This window comes from Aotus nancymaae, unplaced genomic scaffold, assembly GCF_030222135.1.
Source record: "Aotus nancymaae isolate 86718 unplaced genomic scaffold, 86718_ANA_hifiasm-v0.15.2.pri h1tg000010l, whole genome shotgun sequence".
In the NCBI taxonomy this organism is placed as follows: Eukaryota; Metazoa; Chordata; class Mammalia; order Primates; family Aotidae; genus Aotus; species Aotus nancymaae.
In genome coordinates, this window is record NW_026988421.1 from 12,866,404 (window position 1) to 12,890,257 (window position 23,854).

The window sequence follows — 23,854 nt, forward strand, 5'->3', positions numbered from 1 at the left end:
GTAATATGGCTGGTCCCTGGTTCTTTATCCACGTACTTTGAATTTTCCCAATCCCAACCCAAAGGACCCTAGTCTATCAGCCCAGTCATTTTCACACCTTTCAGGGGGAGATGAAATTTTTGGAGGTTCTCGGTACCTCTCTGATGGCAGGAGGCTCAGGGAGTTGCCTGTATCAAGACTATCTCTGCCTTGAGTCCCCCTGCCCTGCTATTCTACTGTACTGTTGCTGCTCCAAGCCATTGTGGTACCTGGGATTAGGGAGGTCCAGGAGTTTGTTCACTTTCAAGGTCTTTCTTGAGAAACAAGATCAAAGTGACATTTACCTTTGGATGCCAACATTTACCTGGATGGTCTATCATCAACCTGCCCAACTCCGATGCTCAAGAAGTGGGGAGGCAAGTGGAACGGTCTTGGAGACAGTCCACCTGTCCAACTATCTTGATCTTCTTTACAAGCTCCCTATCCTTCACTTTATCCAATGAAATCCTTGTCTAGTGTAGCTCTTTCATCAACTGCATTCTTCCCCAATTTTTTTCTTTACTGCATACATTTTGGCTTTTGTTCTAGCTTCTCCTATTGTCTACTTTGAAATGGGAAAGCTGAGAATTGACTCTGTTGTATGCCTTGGCCTCGATTCTCTGGAGCAGTTAGTCTGGCTCTCCTAGCTACTGCCTGAAACTAGAATGAAGGTCATAAGGAGGCCAGTAATTACTAGGAATAAGAAAAACATAAGTTATTATCAAGATATTATCAACCTTACAACCACACGAGCTTGTTAAGGCATGTTTTTCCAAGAAGGCACTAGGTTTGCCATTTCATAATAAATTTAAATTTAGTCTGTTTTAATACAGTATATAGTTATAATCAATTTGACTCTTCACATATATTTATCTGCATATATTTATCTTTTTAACTATCAAGTTCTTATTTATCCTTCACATGTTCCTTAGCTTATAAAGTTGAATTGGATTTAACATAATTTGAATGATGGTAAATTAGAATTCTCTTGCTTTTAAATGTTCCACTGTTATTTTAAGCAAGCTTTGATGCTAGAAGAAAAAAATGTGCATATTAATAGGCATACATTTAATAGATACAAAACTGAAACTGTGACAAAAGTCAATATTTGTAAAATTATTTACAGTTTACAAAATGGTTTTACATGCATTATTTTTATTCTCCAACAAGTGTCTACTGTAGGTTGAGTTAGTGTGTGAGGATTGGTCTCCTGAATGAAAACTCAACATTTTTCCACAAGAAACACACTATCAGCATTTTCACCTTTGGTTATGAAAGCAGAAGAGTTGAGTGATATCCTAGGTCATTGTCTATGCATAAAGTTTTTAAATATATTTCAATTTCTCTGCAGTTTATGGATACCAAACACCACAGTATTTGATGCTGCTGCTCCCAGAGTATGTCATGGGGCACAAAATAGATCAATTATGTTTTGCCATTGTTATTTCTGTGCTTTCACTGAAGCGGTGTTAGGCCCTGGCATCATGTCAAGGATGCTCTGATAATGCTTAAAGCCAATTGAAGTCTAAGAGTCGTCCAAAGGATATGAAGGATCTATTTTTCAAGTGTCCTGATGTGAGCAATGCCTAAAGAGAGCTCTGCAACCTCACAATCTTTGTGATGAGATAGGAAAAAAAGTGGTAATGTGTGTATTGGCTGTAGCTTCACCTCTTTCAAATTAAATGAGATTGAGATGTTAATGAATGCAGTATAATGTAAGTCATCAGCAAATGTCAGCTATTATTATTATTAACATTGAGATAACAGAGTTAACATTAGAGTAGCAAATGGAAGTTAGAAAATATTGGGTTAGCCCAAGGTGATGATATTGGGAGGTGGGGCCCCTGGCAGAGCACTCTTCACTGGGATTAGCACTCTTACAAAAGAGACCCCAGAGAGCTGGCTCATTCCTTCTACCCTTGAGAACACAGTGCGAAGACTGTCATCTAGAAGGAAGTGGGCCCTCGCTAGACAACCATTCTGCTGGTACTTTGGTCTTCTGACTTCCCATCTCCAGACTTGTGAGAAATAAATTTCTGTTGTTTATAAGCCAGGAAGGAGAGGGGAAGGGAGGAGAGGGGAATAAAGGGGAGGGAAGGGAAGGGGAGGGGGAAAGGAGGAGGGAGAAGAGAGAAGGCAGAGGGGGAGGGGAAGGGGAAGGAAGGGAGAGGAAACGGGGAGTAGAGGTAGAGAAAAGGGAAGGAGAGGATGGATACACTGATTAGCAGAATGTTTGTTATAAGATTCACATGAGGATATCATACTTTTGTTTTTAAATTTATCATAATTCTCTCTGAAGTGAAAATCTAGAATATTAAAATACTACCTGGTATATGATCTATTATATAAATTTCTAATTTTGCTACTTATAGGTATATAATGTAAGGAGTTATTTTTCTTCAACTCAAGGATCTGATTCATTTATATAAAGTTGTTAAAATGATATGTAGAAACTCATTATTGAATTTTAAAAGAAGGTTTGAAATACATTAAGGGTTTATTTTATGTTACTTTTGTTTAGAAAAAGAGTGTCCAATAACACTGAGTTTGGCTTGAAACAAAAATAACTCAGGGTCTCCATTTGCTGTTTCTCACTTGCTGGGTTAGAAGGGCACCTGCCGCAGCTCAGGATCCTTAATTATTTGGTGAGGAACAGTCCAGACCAATTGCTGTGGAGTCTTTGCCTTCAGGTAGGAGGAAAGTACTTGGAAAAAGGAGGGACACATCATCAAGCCAACAGCAACAAGCATCTTTTGAGCAGTTCCTGTATTTCAGGCCCTCTCTGCATTTTTAACTGACTCCCTTATTCAATCCTCCCAACAACCCACTTTGCAGATGAGGAAACCTAAATTTGGAAGGTTTACATAATTTGCCCAAGGTCACATTGCTATTAGTCTCCAGGGGACAAAAATCTATCACAGGGAGTGTATTTAATAGTGTTCAGTGTCTCCATGCAAGGAACTTTGCAGCAAATCTTGTTTCAGAAAGTGTTACAAGTCCTTGATTCCTGACATGCCTAATACAGAAGACTTCACTTTTACAAAGATAGCTTGCTCTATTTTTTTTCCAGTGTCCAAGTGTAGACAGAAAGGAAAACAAAGACCATTGAAGGAGGTCACCTTATGAAGGTGATTTGGGCAAAACCTACCTTGGAAATTCGTGCGACACACTTCATACTTGGAATAGGGTTATTTAAAAAACTTCCTTAATTTTCCTTTAAACCTCAGGTTAAAAGAACACAGTTATAGGCACAAATCACAGAATCCATATACCTTCTCATCTTGCATAAACTTGATTACCACAGTAAAATGCAGTTTCTCATTAATATGAATCTATTGGGAAGCCACTGTGGATAACCTGAGATCCAAGTTTGGAGAGAAAAGAAATTTAAAATTCACTGTTTTCTGGAAGAAGAGTTTAAGTTGCTCAAGGTCATATACATTATTTTATTGAGCCAGATGACTTCTGTCCACTATACTACGTAATTCCTGAAAGGAGGAATTTCTTTTAGGTCTACATGGCTAAGCAACACCTTATGCTCGGTTTTGGCTATGCAGATCATCCATGATCATTCCAATAACCAGAAAATGATTATAATACATACTTGCAACAGTCCTTCCCTATATTAAAACTTATAGGTGCTCTGAAGGTGACCTAACCCAGAACGTATAAAAGATAAGCACACAGTTCTAAGCCCAAAGTGCTTTTATGATCAGATATCCAGATGGACTAAAACATGGTTGAGGTCAGTTGAAAGTTGATTTAGGAGAACTATTTAAAACTGGCCCTGGAACAAGAAGAGTTGGATCTATCCCTCAAAATGTCACTTTCCCCCCTGGCTTTATATCAAACACACAAAATATAACAAATAAAACAAAACACAACAAAAGACCTTTACTTTGTTTAACATAGATCAAATAAGTAGAAAGGCAGAGAACACTAGATCTCACATGGAGGAATAAAGCACCACCACCAAATGCTTTTGCCAGCTGTCCACCAGTTTAATGTTCTCTAAATGAACATATTTCCAGAAATATTATCCCAGAAATTTTATAGATTCCAGACTGTCCCAGAAATATTATAATTTGAATCCCTTATTCTTTGTTTAAAAAATAATCCCGTCTTCAATTTTTTTAAATTGCATTTCAGGTTTTGGGGTACATGTGAAGAACATGCAAGACTGTTGCATAGCTACACACATGGCAGTGTGATTTGCTGCTTTCCTCCCCTTCACCTATATCTGGCATTTCTTCCCCTGCTATCTTTCCCCAACTCCCCACCCCACCCCCATCTTCGATTTTAACTGAACATAAAAAAATTAGCAGATGTTTACAAAGTACAAAGATAATACGTTTATATAACTTTGCTAATCATTGCTTTTAGGAATAATCAAAATTCTCTAGCCCTTGTTAACCTCACCTAAATCCACAGAAGTAACAATGTTCTGGAAGATTTCAGCAATACTCATGATGATGAGACAATTGAAATTTGAAGACCACTGTCAAAGTAGTCACAAAATCATCTTCCAATAGCAATAATCTCTGCTTCTCAGTAAATATAATGAAAGAATGAGAATTCTGGATTTGGAAGGGGTCTCTGAGGCATAGACAAAATACGGCTTGCCAGGCCTATAACTCCTTAGTTTATAGAACCAGGATTAGAATTTAGGTCTAATGCTCAGGCCCATGGAAGTTCCATACTCTCACTCACAAACTCCCAATAATTTCACTGTTGATTGTCAAAAAATAAAAATAAAAAATCCCTGCATATATGCATAGGAGACACATATAGATGGTTATGCAGCATTGTTTATTATAATTGAAAAACTAGAAATAACTTAAACGTGTTTTGGAAGGAGAAAAAATCAGATGGGGCTTATTCATCTCACCCAATACCATATACCAGTTAAAGTAAATCAATTCATGTTCTATGCATTAATATGCATTGATTTTGTTGCAGGAATAAAAATTATACAACAGAATAGTATGATACTATGAAAACGAAATTAAAAGATGTTCCCCACAAAACCTTCTTATATGCAAATGTGTATTTTGTTCCATAAGTTCTTACCAATCTCGGCATGTTTTCAGAGTTCAAAAAAGCTACAGATAATACAAATAGAAATTATGTTTATCACTACAATCGAAAAGTTCAAGGCTTTTCAAAACCACTTGCACCTACATGTTATTTCTTCTAAATCTTGAGCTGTTGGTGTCAATTTCCTCATGTAGGGCCTATTAATAAGACTTATATTTACTTGCTTTCTGTGATCATTAATTACCTTCATTTGCGAGAGACAGAGCTCTCAGGACATCTTGAAAAATATATTTTTCTCCTGAATTAGAGAATTCTTTATTAATAAGTTACATAAACAGGAAATCTGCTTTAATATATTGACCAAATTCAATTAGATAATTATAATGCAATTTGCTTCTTTGTGATGTGGATATACTATGCAGAATCTTTAAATGTTAGAGGATGCTTTGGTAGTTGCTATAAAAGACTCATTTTACAGATGGCCCAAAGAAGAAAAATGACTTCCCTAAAGAAATGTAGCTAGTAATAGGCATACCTGGGATTAAGACCCAGGCTGCTGATTAGAACTCTTTACACTACATACCACGTTACTTTTGGGGCATCACAAACTGTATCCACACTGCCCAATCCCAGAAGATAAATTAATCAGTCCAGTGATGAAAACAAAACAATCACCAAAAATCCCCAAATGCTAGTTCATTGCTGTAATAATTTCAAGTCAATTTGCCAAATATTCTTTCACTTTTCGACTGGTTATATGGAGACTGATCTATCTATGTATCTCCAATATAACTCTGGGGCTTTGTCATATGTACATGTATATGAATTTTATACACATTTCAGTTGTGTATGTATTTGAGGTGTGAGTGTGTATCTGAAGTCTAAAGACTGTAACAATACCTTGAGAAAGCTTCTTGTTGTCCTTATGTTTCTGAATCTCCATCTGGAAAATAATTAATATCCATTACATAATATATATGGAAGCATTAACCCGCTTGACCCGGTGGGCTAGTTAAACATGAGAGCATTATTATTGTTCTGCAACAGATTTGCAAGACGCGCTTTCAAAGATGCCTTTGTCCAAAGGGAAAATCTCCCACAATGTTTGGAATAAGTCTCCTTATGGGACTTTTCTGAAAGGGGCAACACTTAGTAAATATTTTCATCTGTGAAATCCTCTACTCCTGGGGAATACATATTGACTTTTTTAACTTTCTGGTCAAAGCATTTTTATTCATTGCTGTAGCCATTGTTAACAGTTTAAAATTAGAATGTTCAGCATTTTTCTTCTAAAATACATTATTTTCCCAAGACTTTGATTTTGGAATTGTACCAAACATTTCTAGATATCTCATTAGTTGTAGCAGAATTTTTTTTTAAATGACTCTCTTTAATTCTAGTATGTTGTCCTTATGCATGCAATTCTTTCTTTTTTAACTTGTTGTTCATGTATATCTTAGAATTAGTAAAAAGAATGTTTAAAACCGTAAAACAATAAACATTTTGGGAGAAGCACTTTGATCTCGGATCTTCTGTAATTGGCATTATTTTTCACTATAAGCCAACCATATCTTTGACTCAACTGTCATGTTTTTATTCTCTTAATATAATCAAAAAAGGAAAACACTCTATAGGAAGTCATTTCCTTTTTATAAGGCAATCCCAGATTCTATTTAGCTCATTTAGGTTTGTTTTTTGTTTATTTACTTTTCCCAGGGGCAAAAATATGTTATTTTATTATCCTGGCTTTAAAAATATTAAGTCATAATTTCTGATTTCACCAGTAAAAACTAAACAATTTTGGCTCTAGCCACGTGTTGGGAAAACTCAAAAGACATTTAGGTGCGACAGAAGAGAGGTTAGTAATTCCAATTGTTCATCTCTTGCCTTTAGAGTATTCTCTGAATTGTGCTGGAGTATGTTATTGCGTTGCTGTGAACTACTGCTGCCAGCTTCCACCCTAGAGATGGCTATATTTCAGAGATGAGTGAAATACTTGTAAATAAGTTTATAATCATTAATAGAGCTTATCAAACAATTTAAGCTCTTCAGAAATACACATCCATTATTATAATTGTCTCTTGTTTATTTAATTACAACCTTTAATAAAGACATGAAGACTTTTAAAAATGTATAAAAACTCTAAAAATTAAATTTGATTTCATGATGCTTATTTGGTTTTTGTAAGTTTCAGGTGTCAAATTATTTCTCCTTAAGAGATCTTGGTGCAATTCCAACAATGACTGTTCCAATGTACTGTTTGAAAATCCCTAAGAATATTTTTCTTTAAAGTTGACTACTGTGCACTCTGGGATTCATATGCTATATTCGCAGTAAGATGATTTTGTTGTTTTCCACACATGGCCTTTTCATATACTGTCTCTCAGGGATGAAAAATTCTGCCTTGAATGAAGAAATTTTAAACTTTCTTGAAAATAATAAACACGGTATTTTACATGTTTATGGCCACTTAAGTTAAAAAAAAAACTCTGCATTTACACGTATCATATTGTTTCACTCTCAAAATTAGTTTTGTAAAGGGAAAAAAGGCATTAAGTTATTCAATAAATTGAGTGTCTGCTGCATGCTAGGCTCTATGAAGGGGCTGCATGATAGACAAGGCGGTCCCAAAACATAAAATTTTCTTGGGAAGGTAAGACATGAACAGAATTAAAGGCAATAGGTGTAGTACGTGTCTCTTCCAATTGAGAAAGAGAGGGGCAAAAGGAGACTTCTGTGCCACTTTGTGCCAGTAAAGGCACATGTATCATCTAAAACTCGGAAGTCGTGTTTGGGGCGTGGTCTCCACAGGATCTGCACAGTCTACTACAGTGTGAGTCCCCAGGGGGGTCCTTTTGACGTCGTGATGGAGTCTTAGACATGATGTGGAACTGGCTTTTTTTACTCGTGAAAACACTGAGGCTCAGGGAGGTGAAATGACTTGGCCAGGGTCACACACAGTGATAGCGGCAAAGGCGCCGCCGGAACGAACCAGGTCTTCCGACGCCAGCCTAGTGCCTCCCTACATCTCTACTCCCTGTGTTAATTTTGGAAGCTATTTGCTTCCCTCTCGCCCCTCTTCTGGGTGGGGGATGTCACTTTCAGTGAATTGACGGACTTTTCAAAAAGAGAAGAGTGGATAAGAGGTTGGAGAAAAGTTTGCTTTCGGTGAGTGAAGAGTCCTGATTCGTTCCAACACCATTTATGGACCTGCTCGTGACTGGCACTAGGCATCCAGGACACAGCGAAAACAGACTCCCCGCCCTCAAAGACTCTAAATGGGTCTCTCCCTAGTTAAGGGCGTCTCCAGGTCCTTGATGACCTCCTCTCAGGAGCGGTGCCCAGGTCTCCCCAGGGCTCACCTGCCGTCTTCTGCAGGCCCCTCAGGTCCCGAGGACCCGCCACTGGGCCATGCCCAAGCAGCACCAAGCCAGGAGCCCAGAGTCCCCGTCGTCACGCCCGCGTCGCGCGCCTTCAGTCGCCACGGCAACCAGGGAGGCGCTGACCCCTGACCTCGAGGCCCCGCCCCTTCGCGTTCCCGATACCAACATGGAGAAAGCCAACCCGGAAGTGCCGCCGCAGCCGCCCGCCGGGTGTTAGGAGGCCACGGCCGGGCCAGGCCGACGCCAGCGCCCGTTGCTCTCAACTCGCGGCCCGCCCTACGTCCCGCAGTCGCCTGGGCGGCCGCGTCCCCCGCCCGCCTCCACTCCACCCACCGGGCGACCCGCCCTCGCCCAAGAGGAGGAGCTGAGGCGAGGGGGAGGAGGAGGAGGGAGAGGTTTGCTAGAGGGAGCGAGGCCGCTTGAGCCGCCGGCGGTTCGTATTACCGGGGTCGGGAGGAGGAGCAGGGCCGGGCCAGCGGACGAACGCGGGGCGGGCGGGAGGCGCTGACGCGTCTGAGGCTGCCTGGCCGCAAGGAGGCAGGCGGGAGGCCAGGGGTGCAGAATTGGGGCGGTGGGCTACCTCCACCCCCTCATCCCTTCGCCCGGGCCCCGGTAGCCAGGCCTCACGTGCCCGCAGGCCTGGGGAGGTGGAGACGCCAGAAGCGGGGGTTCGCGCGGAGGCCTTCACGGCGCGGCCAGGTGATGGTGGGTCCCTGTGTTTCTCCTGACGAAGGAGGACCCCCGGAGCGGCTGTGCCCCTGGGCTGCCCCCGCAAGGCGTTTTGACATCGGCCTTAGGGAATTCGGGGTGCCCTGCGCCTGCCTGTCTCCGTTAAGTGCCCTTAGGATGCAGTGATTAAGGAATTAGGCTCTCCCTCCGGGAGGGGCCCTGCCTGTCCGTGTGAACTCGTGTGCAGACAAACAGGACAGGATGATGCTGTCCGAGCAAGCCCAAAAGTGGTTTCCAACCCACGTGCAGGTCACAGTGCTCCAAGCCAAAGATCTAAAGCCAAAAGGCAAAAGTGGCACCAATGACACATACACTATAATTCAGCTGGGCAAGGAAAAGTACTCCACCTCTGTAGCTGAGAAAACCCTTGAGCCAGTCTGGAAGGAGGAGGCCTCTTTTGAGCTACCTGGATTGCTAATGCAGGGGAATCCAGAGAAATACATTCTTTTCCTTATAGTTATGCACAGGTCCCTGGTGGGTCTGGATAAATTTTTAGGGCAGGTGGCAATCAATCTCAATGACATCTTTGAGGACAAACAAAGAAGGAAAACAGAGTAAGTTATGTAATTTATTTTAAATTTGGGGGAGTTTATGTCTTATTTATGGGTTTTCTGTTCCTAGAAATTATCCGTATACTTCGGGCGTTGGTTTTCGGACTGAAATATGACCCAGTTTTAAGCACCATATTTGCATGAATCTGAAGTAAAAATAGCACTCGTGGTGAAATATTTTTTAAATGGCATCATTAATAATCAGCTATTTCTGTTAGAGGTAAACATCTGTCAAATTGAGTATTCTGCGGTGGATTTTAAGTAAATTAACATTGTTTCAGTATAAGAGGACTGGGTCACAGTATTGACCAATTAGAACTTGGTATAAATTGTTATGGATTTTAAACTTTATAATTATCAATGAAATGGAAGATCAGAAGTTAAATTTGCCAATGAAATGTTATGCATTGCACTTTGTAGCTGTCAAAAGATAAATTACCAGATTTAGAACTCAATATTTCATTTCAACATTATAAACACAGCCTTTATTTTAGCTCAGCCATTTTCAGGGTCAGTACGCCTTAATGGGAGTCCATACCTGTTAGAAAAAAAAAAAAAAGGTTTAAAAATGTGTACCAACATCCTCAACTTCAAATGCACTAACATTTTCCTTTGAATTTGCAATTAGATCAGAGCTATTGTATTACCTCAGAATTGGTTTTGCAAAGCTACTGTGTTTAGACCATATAAAATGCTATAGGATTGGAGACTGATAAATTTTGTGATGAAATGATTCGATGACATCTTCAATGGCCTCTTCAGTATAACTTTTGAGCTTGAGTTAGATATATTTTAATGTAAAAAGTCATAATATAAATTAACACTAGGATATCGTGTCTTAAATTGAAAAAAAATATATATGCTTTTACAGATAGGTGTATTCACCCCCTCCTTAAACTTAAAAGAACATTAATATTAATGAAATTAATAGGAGAAAAATACTGGTTGAACTTCTTAGGACTTTCCATTTCCAAAATAGTGTTGGTGTTTCGCTGAGTCATAAATGAATTTATTTACTCTTTTAAAAAATGTCTTATAATGATATTTTTCTTCAAGGTTGTGTTAATTCCTGACATTTTTTAAAACAGCTGTCTCTTGTTCTTTTCTTTACATTTCTGCTCTTAGGCTTCTCTTGATTGTAGTTTTTTTGTTTCATTTTAAATCAAGTCGTTACCTAAGATTTAATATATGTAGAATAAAATCTCTACACTTTCCTCTGGGAATGCAAGAGGAAAAAGGATAATATTTAAACTAATTGAGATTAAAATATTTTAGAAGGAGAAAGTTTTTTAAGTGTGAAGTGGAATATATATCAGTGATTTGAATAGTAAAATTATTTGATACCTAAAGAGTGGCATTCAGTTTCCTCCAAGGGATTCTTTATCAAATTGAAAGTGAAAAATGGATCATTACCAAATAATCTGTTTCAAATTGCCAATTTTGGGTGACACTTAGTAAATATTTAAAGTGTTTTGAATGTAAACCATTAAGTATATTGCAACTTCAAATTTCTCCCTTGATTTATAGTACTTTAATATTAATGGATCATGTATTTCAGACCTCTGAAACATAACTTTTCCGAGTGAAAATAGGCCCAAATGTGAACCCAAAGAGTCTGAGGATGAAATAATCTTTTGCAGTTTCTTCTAGTTTTACTCCTAGTCATGGGCAACATCACAGTTACGATACATTTGATGTGAGCAATACTCTAATATTGTGGTCTCTCCTTACAGAAATTCTCTACTGGCTATTATATAAAATTGGTTAGAACTTTAGAGGGAAAACGCTTTTAAATGTTATCAACAGGGTTTGTGATGTTATTGCATTCAGAGTGACTTTCATACGTTATTAAGCCCTTAACATTTTCTTTGTGGATAAATGGGGACCACGTATTTGATGAGGTATCTTTATTGGTAATATTTATAGTTTTTTAATATATTTAATAGCTTCCTTTTCTAGCACAGCTGTACATGTGGCCCAGTAAGAGACAGACTTGAGCCACCGGTATATTGCAAGAAAGATATTTAATATTCTGCACATTGCTAAACCATGTCAGCATATTCCCCAGTGCTTTTTGGAAAACTGTTTTGAGTGATGAGGACTACCAGCTGACTTAGAAGTCCTATGAAACTGCTGGGTGTGACACTTTTTACTTTTTGACACTGAAGATATGTGTTTACAGCTTGTCTTCCAGTTGTGTCATGATAGATAAAGAAGTATGACAGCTAAAATTATTACTTATTTTCTTACCTTGAAAATGAATCAATCAATCTCTCTCTCTCTGTCTCTCTCTCTCTCTCAAGGAATAGGGAAAAAGGGCCTGAGCCAGAACCCTTTGAATGGGTCTGGGAAGAGAACTTCTCTGTCTCCTCCTTTAAAAGCTGTCTGGGTTGGTTCTGGCGTGAGATTTAAAGAAATAATACAATGTTTAATAATAGAATGTTAACATCGTTGATGCTGTTATGTAATATCCATTGATTTTTTACAATAGAAGTAGGTGATGTTGATTTTTTTTTTTTAATGCTCATGAAAAGTAATAACAACCAGAGTCTCTAGAGTTATATATGACTCAAACATACGCAGATTTTAGGACGTGTGTGTGTCTCTGCGGTGCACCTGTGTCCTGGCCTCTGGCACCCTTACTGCCAATTTTGTCCCATTTCTGACCACACAGCACCAATTGCTTGGGAATAGTTCCCACATGTGTGCTGATTTTTGAACATGGACCTGTGCCCACTAAAAATTGAACGGAGGCCATGTATAGTTTAAATCTAGCACTCCAGAGGTGAAAAAAAGTCTGCTAATCCAGTAAGCTTCAAATGCTGCGTCTTCATTTTATCTTTCGGAAGACTGGAAAAAACAAATGCTATCTCCGAAATGATTCTTGAAGATCTCATTAAGACGTCCCTATTACATCATTTTCAAAACAAAGCAACTAAGTTATTTTTCATTCCTACATTTTCGATGAGTATATTTGTAAAAGTTCTTTGCAGTTTTTCTTGGAGGGTGGGGAATGGACATGATAGTGTATTTACAGTTTGTAGTCAAACACTGATTTGCTTTATTCAAGTTTACCGTGGTCTTTACAGTTCCCTACTAAAAAACAAAACAATATAAAAAAAATACACAAAGTTGTAGCTTACTTGTAAGAATGTAGTTCTAGAAATAAAAATTGAATAATCATTTGATGCAAGACAGACTGCCTTCCAGGAGCTTATAGTCTAGCAATACAAAATTTGCATTGTCTTTCTCTTTAGCTCTCATGTCTCCTGATTAAATACAGTGTCCTGCAATATGTGCCAGCCATGTGGTTAACCTTATTAACATATGTGGTTCATCAAATAAGAAAGAACTATTTTCCTGTGGGTGTTACTCATCAACTTTAGATTTTTTTCCTTATTGACTTTAATCTGACATTGGGAAGTTACATATCATTCCTTGTGCCTCAATTTCTTCATCTATGAAATAAAGATGTTAAAGTAAATGATTTATTGGTTTTATTTCTAAAATTCTATGAATTTTGACTACCCTTACCCCCTTCTATTTTGGGGGTGATTTTTTTTGACTCATATTTGCTTTGATTTATTATATACATGCTCATTTTTGCTTGCATGTTTTTTGGTACATTTCTTGCAAAGTATATTCACCTATATTCTATGAAGCCTGAGATACTACAGAGTATTTCTGAGATACTATTTATCAGATGTGTTTCTCTCCTTTTTGAAAATGGGACTGTTTTCCAAAACTTTGAGTTAACTGAATATATAATCTGCTTCATTTTCGGGCTTTTGAGTGCTCAATTGTTTGTTATTTAAGGTTGTCTGTTTCACAGAGTTTATTGCTGTCATTTCTTATTTCTAGCCCCTGTTTCTTCAGATTTTACCATTTGCCTTACATAAGGGATTTTCTCTGTTTAAGTTCTCAGGCTAATGCTATTATAAAATATTGATATTCTAAAAAATTGCTAGTTTTGATGCAACTATATCTGAATTGCTTGAATTGCTCCAATTTAGTTAATCAAGAAAATATTTTTCTTGTTACTTGCTAAGATGTGGCTGGTATTTATATCAAGTGCCAGTTCTCTGTTCTTCCTGGAAGACCTGTGAACCAGTATTTCAACTTGATATACAGTAAATGTAATCTCCTAGCATATCTGGTTGGTAACAATGAAAGAATGAATGCAAAATTAGATCAGAGTTCCTTTGTAGCTAAGAAAATTTGTTACACTTGATTAGAGCTATATTTAAATAATAACCTGTCTGCAGGAATGGATATTATGCCTTATTGCTAAGTTACATGAAAACATTGTAGAAACTCTCAGGCTTGATTTTGTAGTTTTTTGGCTGTTTTCCTACAGAATGACCACTTGTGACATGGACAACTGGAGAATTTCTCATGTATAAAAACACTATAAAACCAAAATACTGCTTCTTGTAAATCATTCAAATATAGTTAGTGCAATACACTGAAGTGACTAAAACGTTAAGAGTTGGCTTCATTTACAAAATAATTTTTGTTTGGTATTGTCACAGTAGCAATAATAGTAAAATGAAGCAAATAAATTCAAACAGGAAACATTCTAGCTTTTTTTTCTTTTGAAGACGTCACAAGATTTATTTTTCGTCACTTGCATTTTACTTATTTTGCATATTCAGGAAAAGACTTTGATCCATCTTATATCAATCTAAGTGACATCATATGCTGTTTTAATGATTAGCAAGCTGTATGTAGTGATCTCCAATGTTAACAAAATTCTTTTGCTACTTTTATATAAGTAATATTTTTGGATGGAGCCAGGTATTTATTACTGTATTAAAATGTTATCAGTATTCATTTTATATTGCTCAAAACAATTTGTATGGATGAATTCTTTAAATGTCTCTGCCTTGGTGTCTTTTAATGTCACAAAATGTCCTTAGACCATAAGCAACACTTAATCCCATATGGAAAACTTGTATCATTGATACAAATTTTTGATGTTGAGTGATTTTCAAATCCCAAAGAAAAGATTATCTAAAAACATTTTCAGACTTGCTAAAGACCTATTCCTGCAGTATATTTTACATCACAGAAACAGTTATCATTAGACTAAACAATGAGTAAACCCAGAAATACTGTGGCTGACAGATTCTTGTTAAGGGCTTTGATTGCCTTTATATATAGTTACCTTGCCTAAAAAGTTATTTGTATGTAACAGAACTCAGTATCCTCTTTTCATTATGTGTTACAATCCATTTTTTTTCTTCTGTTTAAGGTGGTTTAGATTAGAATCCAAACAAGGAAAACGAATCAAAAACAGGGGTGAGATAAAGGTCAATATTCAGTTTATGAGGAACAATATGACTGCAAGTATGTTTGACTTATCAATAAAGGACAAAACCAGATCTCCTTTTGCAAAATTAAAAGATAAGATGAAAGGTAGAAAAAATGATGGATCATTTTCTGATACGTCTTCTGCAATCATTCCAAGTACTCACATGCCCGACGCCAATACTGAATTTTCAACTGGTGAAATACAGATGAAATCCAAACCAAAAAAGCCTTTTCTTTTGGGTCCTCAGCGACTCTCATCAGCGCATTCGATGTCTGATTTATCTGGGTCCCACATGTCTTCTGAGAAACTGAAGGCTGGCACCATAGGTCAAACACATCTTCTCAGACACCAGTTAGATTCCTTTGGAGCAGTTCCAGAAAGTGGTGAGTGCCACATTCATGTGTCCTCATTGGTCTCAACTATGCTTTTAGTTTTTAAAGTTTAATTTCTAAATTTAGAAAATAAAAATAGCAGTTGCTTTGTAGTATTTTCTAAATTTAGTCATTCATCAAATATTGAGTACCTACTATATCTCAAATTGGTAAGTTCCTTGAAGGCAGAGCTTGTCTGCATTTGTATTTATATTATTAGATGATAATAAAATGAGTGCCAGTCTCCTTTAATGGCCTGTCTGCCTTTTTTACTGCTGTTTCTACTATCTCAAAACCCTCAGCATAAATGAATGTTCCATTCATCATAAAGTCCTTAGAAGAAAACTTTTACGTTCAGAAGTAAGTTAAATTTAATGCTAATGAAAAAGTCTCTGAGAATTTTTAGCATTATCATGCCAAGCAGAACCTCTAGTTTTGACATCATAGTTTGTATGATTGTGAGCTGAATAAATTACTAATAGTCTAGCAATATGCTAATTGTTATTAGCCTAGGTACTTCAGACTGCTATACCTTAGCATTTTAAGATTGTTTTCCTTGATTTTTTGAAGGTTAATAAGTTTAAGTAGCTAATTGCTCTCATTCTAAAAACAGCAGGATACACACAAATGTGTCAAGTAGTATGATGTCATGTGTCACTGATTATGTACTAACTACAAAATTGTTTGTAGGAAGTCTCAAATCTCCACACAGAAGAACATTAAGCTTTGATACTTCTAAAATGAACCAACCTGACAGCATTGTGGATGAAGGTGAATTGTGTTTCAGAGGACAAAATGACCCATTTACAAATGTGACTGCTTCATTACCCCAAAAATTTGCAACACTGCCAAGGAAGAAAAATCCATTTGAAGAAAGCAGTGAAACATGGGACAGCAGCATGAGTTTATTTTCAAAACCAATCGAAATAAGAAAAGAAAATAAAAGAGAGAAAAGGGAGAAAGTTAGCCTGTTTGAAAGAGTTACTGGAAAAAAAGATAGCAGAAGATCTGATAAACTTAACAATGGGGGATCTGATAGCCCTTGTGACTTGAAATCACCTAATGCATTTAGCGAAAATCGCCAGGACTATTTTGATTATGAGTCAACCAATCCATTTACAGCAAAATTCAGGGCTTCCAATATAATACCATCTTCAAGGTAAGCTTAATATGGGGGAAGTTCCACTATTTGGGAAAGTCTTGTACTTGAAAGTATCAGATATTTCTTTTAAATACTAGAATATTTTCAAGTTGTTTTATTTTACTTGAGGAACATTTTTATTTCTATAATTAAATTATAGAGACAAGCAAAGTTGCATATATATTTGGAGCTGAACTTTTTTATCATAAGAAGATAAAAGACTCTTATTCTCTGTCCTGGTCTACTTCCACTTATGTGAGCCAGAAACTCACCGAAACTTAGAAAACAACATGGCTTGTGATGAAACATGGAGAGAATGAATTGCCAGTGGGTGTTAATTCAAGCCAGAAATTTAGGTGATATGTTTCTAGGGATTTGTTCATGAGCTATCTGGAAAGGACCAGCAACAGCCCATGGGCTACTCTTTAAGAAATACCAGCTTCAGTATTCATGGTTTTCCTAATAGATGTTTATTATCCTTAATAAATGGCTATTTAGAAGTAGTTTTTATTTGAGAACGTTTGTTATTGGAATTCAGTGGCCCTCGTGGGTTCTGTAGGTACACCTAAGGGATCTAATGATGATTTCTAGTCAGAAATAATCACTCATGAGAAAGACTGGATTTTCAGACTTTGAGTTTTCAGTTATATATATAATGGTGTTTTTCTTATTCCTTAGTATATCTAAATTTATATCTAGATATCTAAATTTAAATCTATATATAAATATCTATATAAATTTATCTACATAGATATAAAGTTAGATATGCTAAGGAATAAATTTAAATATGGTTATGGATTTTACAGAAGTAAATGATGAAATAGCTGATTAAGGAAACTTCAAGCAAAGAAAAGGATAAATTTATTGCCATCTTAAATATAGTTGGCCCCCCTGCAAAAAATGCAGGTTCTGCATTTTTTGATTCGATCAACCATGGATTGAAAATATTTAAAAAATAAATAAATAACAATATAGGAATTAAAAAAAATACAGATTTAAAAAACAGTACAGTGTAATAGCTATTTACATAACTTTATATTGTGTTAAGTATTCTAAGTAATCTAGAGATGACTTAAAATACATGGGAGGTTGTGTATATGTGCAAATACTGTACCATTTTGTATAGAGGATTTGAGTATCCCTGGATTTTGGTATCCTCGGAGTCCTGGAACCAGTCTCTCTCAGATACTGAGAGACGAGTGTGATTATCTTGGAAGAACATGCTAGAGTGTTTGCCATGTAATAGAAGGTTTTCTTCAAGACAGTATTGTAGAATGTACAGACCTGAATGGGAATGCTGCCTTAGAAGTGCTGTAACCTCCATAAACCTCAGCATCTCTATCTTTGAAACAAGGAAAATAATCCCACTTGATAGGATTCAGTGAGAATAAATGATATTATATATAAAGTACATAATACAAAGGCAGACCCCAAATAGAGAACCCGTAAATGGTGACTTCAATTATGTTACATGTATTGTCATGTTATATTTTACTAAAAAACAGTGCTTTGTTTTGTCCCACTAGAAACAGCAAATCCAGTATTAACAGTGAATCATGCTTTTAGGCTGTGCCCTCCCACCTCTCTTAGATATCTTACATAATATTTTAAAAACTTGCGTTTAAAATTTTCAAAGTGAAGTGTACTTTTTTGTTTTCTTTTACCTATAAATGGATATTTGCCATGGTTTAAAAGAGTATTCAGTTCTGTTTATAGACCATACTCCAGAAAAATAACCTTTTTATCATATGCTATCAATATTTTATTGAAGACTTCATAGTTTTGATATGCCATTCAAAAATATTTTGATATTTTATATAACGTACTTCCCATATTACATTAAATCTTAAATTTTATGGGTAAATAGAAATATATTTGCTTCTTTCCCCCCTTACTAAACTTTTTTTTACAGAAGATTATTGGAAACAACTGTCTGAGATAACTTGGAGATTGGGCAGTTTAGCTAATTTTAGAGTCAAGGAAAAGCAAGAAAATGGAAAATGGTAGGAAAATAATGTTTTTACATTATGGGTACATATGGGGAAAAAAAGCTTATTGAGTATTCTCAAATCTTTAATTCCCCTCTACCTGAGCTGTTTATGTGGACTGTTAGGGTTTTAAAAGTGAATGTGGCATTTTGACAGATCTAGGCTTTGTTTTCAGTTACTTTATTATTAATGACTGTTTCTATCAAAATTAGAGATGTTTTGTGATGTATAAAATGATTGCAAGTATGAAAAAAAGTTGTTTTTTTGTTTTATGGCTTTCTCTTCTTCATATTTATGGGATGCCAGATACGAGGACAGAACATTTGTGGATTCCTAGGAAGTTATTCTTTTTGCGTCACAAACCATCCATGTGGTAAATGTGAAACATTTGCAGTAAAGGGATAATTCTAGTTAATCTTATAAAAAAGAAAAATTGAATATAAATAGACCCAAAAAGAGAGTGCAGTTCACACTTTTGGCAAGCAGCTTTATCTTGAGTGGAATTTGGGAGGATATTGCCAAGGTAGCGTTGTCTTTACATAATGGTGTATTCCTATTTTTCCTTCCAGTGTCAACCCTCAGTTATCTGGGACATTGTAAATTTCTCACATTAACATCCTAACTGCATGCACTTTTGGAGCTACAGACTCACATCAGTAGGACACGTGCTGTGAATTTTTTTCAGGAGGACTAAATAGACCTATTTACGGTTTCCTGGCCTCTTGTGGCCAGTGTTTGTGAGAATGCTGAGCAAATTTAAGGGTAAAATACATAGCTCTGGAACTGCATTTCCTTCTTGGTGAGTGAACTGGCTCACTTGTGACTGCAGGTACCTAGGAACTATATTGTTACCCTCTGGTTGAGTAATGTATATGATTAAAGCAGGAGAATTTTCTTTAGGCCAAAAATTTTAAAATATACTAAGGTACACTTTTTTAAAAAAAGTTAGACTTAGTGTAAGTAAAGTCCACCTGAAGAAAGCACTTTGGAAACCACAAAAAATACCACATTTTGATTCTGTCCTTGGAATAGGTCCCATAGTTTTACATAAAACTGATAGAGGAAATTAGGCGTTTTCTTGGGTTACTTCAGCAAAGAACAGGGCTCTTTGAAACACTTTTTCCCAAAGTTACTAATTTGCAGTCTCTTAATGCCCCTGTTTCTTTGGAGCCTTTCCTGTTCTCATAGGGAGACATAGTTGTTCACTGTGCTGCAGCATTTGCTTACGTAAGTCTTACGTGGGCGTGACATTGTTCACTAACAGCTTAGTCTCACTTTTCTTACCCATTACCATGAAGAGTTTGATGGCAGGATCTGCATTTCATTCCTCTCTTTGCCCTGAGTCTCCAGTGTGATGCTTGGTAGGTAGTTTATTAGATATTTTGAATAAATGCACGCAGTATAGCAGACATTTCCTAAAATGCTACTCTTGTTCGGTTAGCCTCCTACTTCCAGACCTGCTTGCGTGGGCTGTGAAGATCTTTCTGATAGACTGTAAACACATCCATAAAGGCAGATGTATGCAGTTCTGTGTATAACTGAACATTGTTAAAAAACTAAGTTTTAAAGGATTACTAAAATGTGGTATTCAATCTAAATAGTACATTTCTGGAGTCTATTAAGAACTGTGTATAAGGATAGGTTGTCAGCTGTAATAACCCCAGGTATCAGTGGCTTATCACAGTAAAAGGGTATTGCTCACTCTTGTCACAAAGCAGTTCACTGAGAGGGTGATAGGAAAAGTGAATGCTTTGCTCTGTGCATTCACCGGGCTTTGCACAGTCTCAGGAACCAGGCAACTTCCTTCTTGTGATGCTACCATTTAACACATGGCCTCCATGATCAGTGCAGCAGGGGAAGAGAGGATCAAAGGAGGGTCATTTCTGTGTGGCAGACCAAGCACAGTATGCGTTACTTCCACATATGTCCCATTGGCTAGAGCTCACCCATGTCCCAACCTCACTTTAACTTATGAAGAACTGTGACTTAGCTGTTTACCCAGAAGGAAGCTGAATTGGGTTTAGTGAGCTTACAATATTGTATGTGCCATTGATGCCAAATCAGCTTGCTACTAAGAAGTCGGGATGCTGTCCAATGCTGGCATGCTGTAAAACTCCTACGACACATATACAGTAAGTAGAGTTGGAGTTCTTGTAATCTTCAAGAGAATATTTTCTTACTTTATTATTGGTACTAAGTTGTATTTTAAAATTGCTACTAGTCTTGCTTTTTAATTGTAAGTCACAGGTAGTTTAGCATCATCAGTATCAACTAATTTTTTTATCATTTATCAAATAAATTGTCAACTAATTTATCATATGGTTTATCCCATAATTTGCAAAGTAATCCTTTTTTTTTTTTTTTTTTTTAAATATGGAACGCTTCACGAGTTTGCGTGTCATCCTTGCACAGGGGCCATGCTAATCTTCTCTGTATCGTTCCAATTTTAGTATATGTGCTGCCGAAGCGAGCACAGTAATCCTTTTTTTAATCAGCAGTATATCATTTGCTAAAAACAAATGTGCCTAGATATTTGTTATACCATTTTTAATAATTTGTTCACAAGTTATCTTTCAATAAATTATAAAAAATGTAACAAATAATAAATTATAAATAATGCTACCACTAGGCTATTTTTTCACTTAAAAGTGGAAATGATGGGTGTCTTCATCAAGCCAAATTTGTTGATTTTTCCCTTTCTTTTTCTTTCTTTCTTTTTCTTTCTTTCCTTCCTTCCTTCTTTTTTCTTTTCTTTTCTTTTCTCTTCTCTTCTCTTCTCTTCTCTTCTCTTCTTTTCTTTTGTAACTAGGACATAGCAAGTTCTGGCTTATTTAAGACTTCATGGAAGAGATGTATACCACTTCCAAGTCTGGCCCATGGAATGTCCTCTTAACACAATCCTCCATTTTGCCTCTTCCTCCATATTATCCTGTACCAGGGACTGGCAAAGTAAGATTGGAGGCCACATCTGGCTTGCTGCCAGTTTTTATAAAGTTTTATTGGAACACAGCCACATTATGGTCATTATTGTGCTATAGTGGTAGAGTTGAGTAGTTGTGATGGAGACCATATGGCCAACAAAACTAAAAATATTTATTATTTGGGCTTTACAGAAATAGTTTGCTGACCCCTCAGTAGCTGAATGGAGAGGATCTTTGAGATGGGCAGAGCTATAAGTAGGAGCAGCCTGGGTCTCTGCATGCAAGTAGAAGGTCCACCTGACCAGGAATAACCAAGTGGCACTTGTCTGAATGACAAGTTCATGGGATATAAGTTACTGAGGTGTGTGTATGTATATTATAGCATTTAGCATTATTTGTCCTACTGAGGAGGGCACATGGACCATAGTACCTTTTGCTGTGTTTAAGAAAGCTGTAGTCCAAAAAGTTTAAGAACCACTGTTATGCAACACCAAATCCAAACTCCTCTTTCTAACTAGCTTATCGTATTTTAGGCTTTTCTTAACCTTCCAAGTTTTCTTTTACTATTCCTCACTAACCTGTTCTAGGTAAGTTAATTTCCTTACTACATGTGATGTCCTTATAAGCCATGCCATCTTCATTCCTGGGCTCAATTGTGGGGTGCACTCTCAACTCATCTCTGAGTATCCTTTTTTGAGTAATAACCTCATGTTGCCCTTTGGATTTCTGCTGAATAGAAGAAGTAATTACTGTACAGTGTTTATTGTGCCTAGGTTTTATATTAAGCTGTATAAGCTTCTTAACAGTTATGCAGAATCTTCCTTCTTGGGTGCCCCACAGCACCTAGATTTGTGGAAGACCTCAGTGCTGATCATCAGGGGCTTCTAGAGATTTTAGGTGTTTGTTTTAGTTAGTTTGTTGGGCCTCCGCTCTGACTAAATTAGAATCTCTAGTGAGTGGACCCTGAAATGAAAATCAACATTTTAACAACTTCCTATTGACTATCAGGTTTAAAAATTCCTAATCTATATTATATCACCTACAATGGTCCCCTTTAATCTGTGGGGATACCTTCCAAGACCCCCAGTGGATTCCTGAAACCAGGCACAGTGCCAAACCCTATATATCCTATTTTTTTTTCTATACATATATACCTATGATAAAGTTTAATTCATAAATTAGGCACAGTAAGAGAGTAGCAATAGTAATAAAATAGAACAATTACAACAATATGCCAGCATCACTCCTCTTGCACATTGGGGCCATTATTAAGTAAAATAAGGTCTACTCAAACACAAGCACTGTAATACTGCAGCAGTTGACCTGATAACCGAGATGGCTACTAAGTAACTAGTGAGCAGGCAGTGTAGACAGCATGGATACACGGAGCAAAGGGACTGAACAAAGGAATGATTCACATCCCAGGCAGGACAGAATTGGATACCCTACCATTTCATCAGGCTATTCAGAAAGGCATAGAATTTAAAACTTAGGAATTATTTCTGGAATTTTCCATTTAATATTTTTGGACCATAGGTGACCATGGATAGCTGAAATGGTGGAAAGTAAAACCACAGTTAAAGGGATGGGACCACTTTATTTCCTAAGCTTTCAGTAAGTATTCATTGTTAATGGGAATCAGGAATTGTGCTGGCAAATGCATACTTAAATTAGTCCACTTAGTCATATTAGCTCTGCTTGCAGGTCCCTAACTAAGGTAGAGGGTACAGTAAGGAAGTTAGCTTGGCAAAACAGAGTTGTGGTGGAAAGGAGTTAAAAGGTATGGCTGAATAGGTTAAACACACACACACACACACACACACACACACACACACACACACACACGATTATAGAGCATTGAAGACCAGGCAGAAATATCTGACTATGAAATATTTATGGCATCTATGGATGAATTGTTTCTCAGGATTGAGGTAAAACCTGAGGGTCAGTAGTGATGAATGACACTTAAAAATATGCTTCTATTTGTATGCTACCCATGGTGAATCAAGGAGAAACTCCATGATGTGGATTCTTCAAAGGAGGTCTAAGTTCCTCAAAAAAGTTCAGGACAACAGAACTCCACCTACTGAAGGGAATTCTGCTTGAGAGAATAAGGAGAAAATTGCTTAAGTATGTCTTATTCTGAAATTAAAAAAAAAAATCAATATAAGCCTACTACTCTGTGTGATGAGTTTCTGTTGTTTGATGTTTAGAGGGGCAGCTGTTCTGAGAGCAAGAATTTAACGGGAGATACTTTTACCAAAGAATTTTGTCTGGGAACTGTCCTATTTGTGACGCATACAGAGAGCATGCTTTCATTTCATTATTTTCTGCTCTACTGTAGTTTCAATGCCATGTAGCAAATTCTTAGCTACTTTAGGACAACTAAATGTATGCCCTG

General features: G+C 36.9%; 1 protein-coding gene, 1 long non-coding RNA gene and 1 other non-coding gene across 5 annotated transcripts in view; 1 reads left to right on the plus strand and 2 right to left on the minus strand.

Moving 5' to 3' along the window:
* The window catches only part of LOC105714151 (uncharacterized), a 53,271-nt gene extending 44,558 nt beyond the window's left edge, over positions 1–8,713 (minus strand). Inside the window, exons 1-3 of the long non-coding RNA XR_010341692.1 lie at positions 8,418–8,713; positions 5,892–5,998; positions 3,167–3,232 (exon numbers count right to left, since the gene is read on the minus strand). This is a non-coding gene — a long non-coding RNA (uncharacterized LOC105714151). The remainder of the gene's footprint in view (positions 1–3,166; positions 3,233–5,891; positions 5,999–8,417) is intronic.
* Positions 8,714–9,265: 552 nt separating this feature from the next.
* Positions 9,266–23,854, plus strand: part of RAB11FIP2 (RAB11 family interacting protein 2) — a 41,152-nt gene continuing 26,563 nt past the window's right edge. For all 3 annotated transcript variants that reach the window (XM_012448046.2, XM_012448047.2, XM_012448048.3), the window contains exons 1-3: positions 9,266–9,721; positions 14,973–15,415; positions 16,094–16,562. In XM_012448046.2, coding sequence (XP_012303469.1) covers positions 9,369–9,721; positions 14,973–15,415; positions 16,094–16,562 — 1,265 coding nt within the window. In that variant the 5' untranslated portion in view covers positions 9,266–9,368. The remainder of the gene's footprint in view (positions 9,722–14,972; positions 15,416–16,093; positions 16,563–23,854) is intronic.
* Positions 20,900–21,006, minus strand: LOC135274140 (U6 spliceosomal RNA). Its single transcript, XR_010341932.1, has one exon. It is a non-coding gene; the product is annotated as a U6 spliceosomal RNA (small nuclear RNA).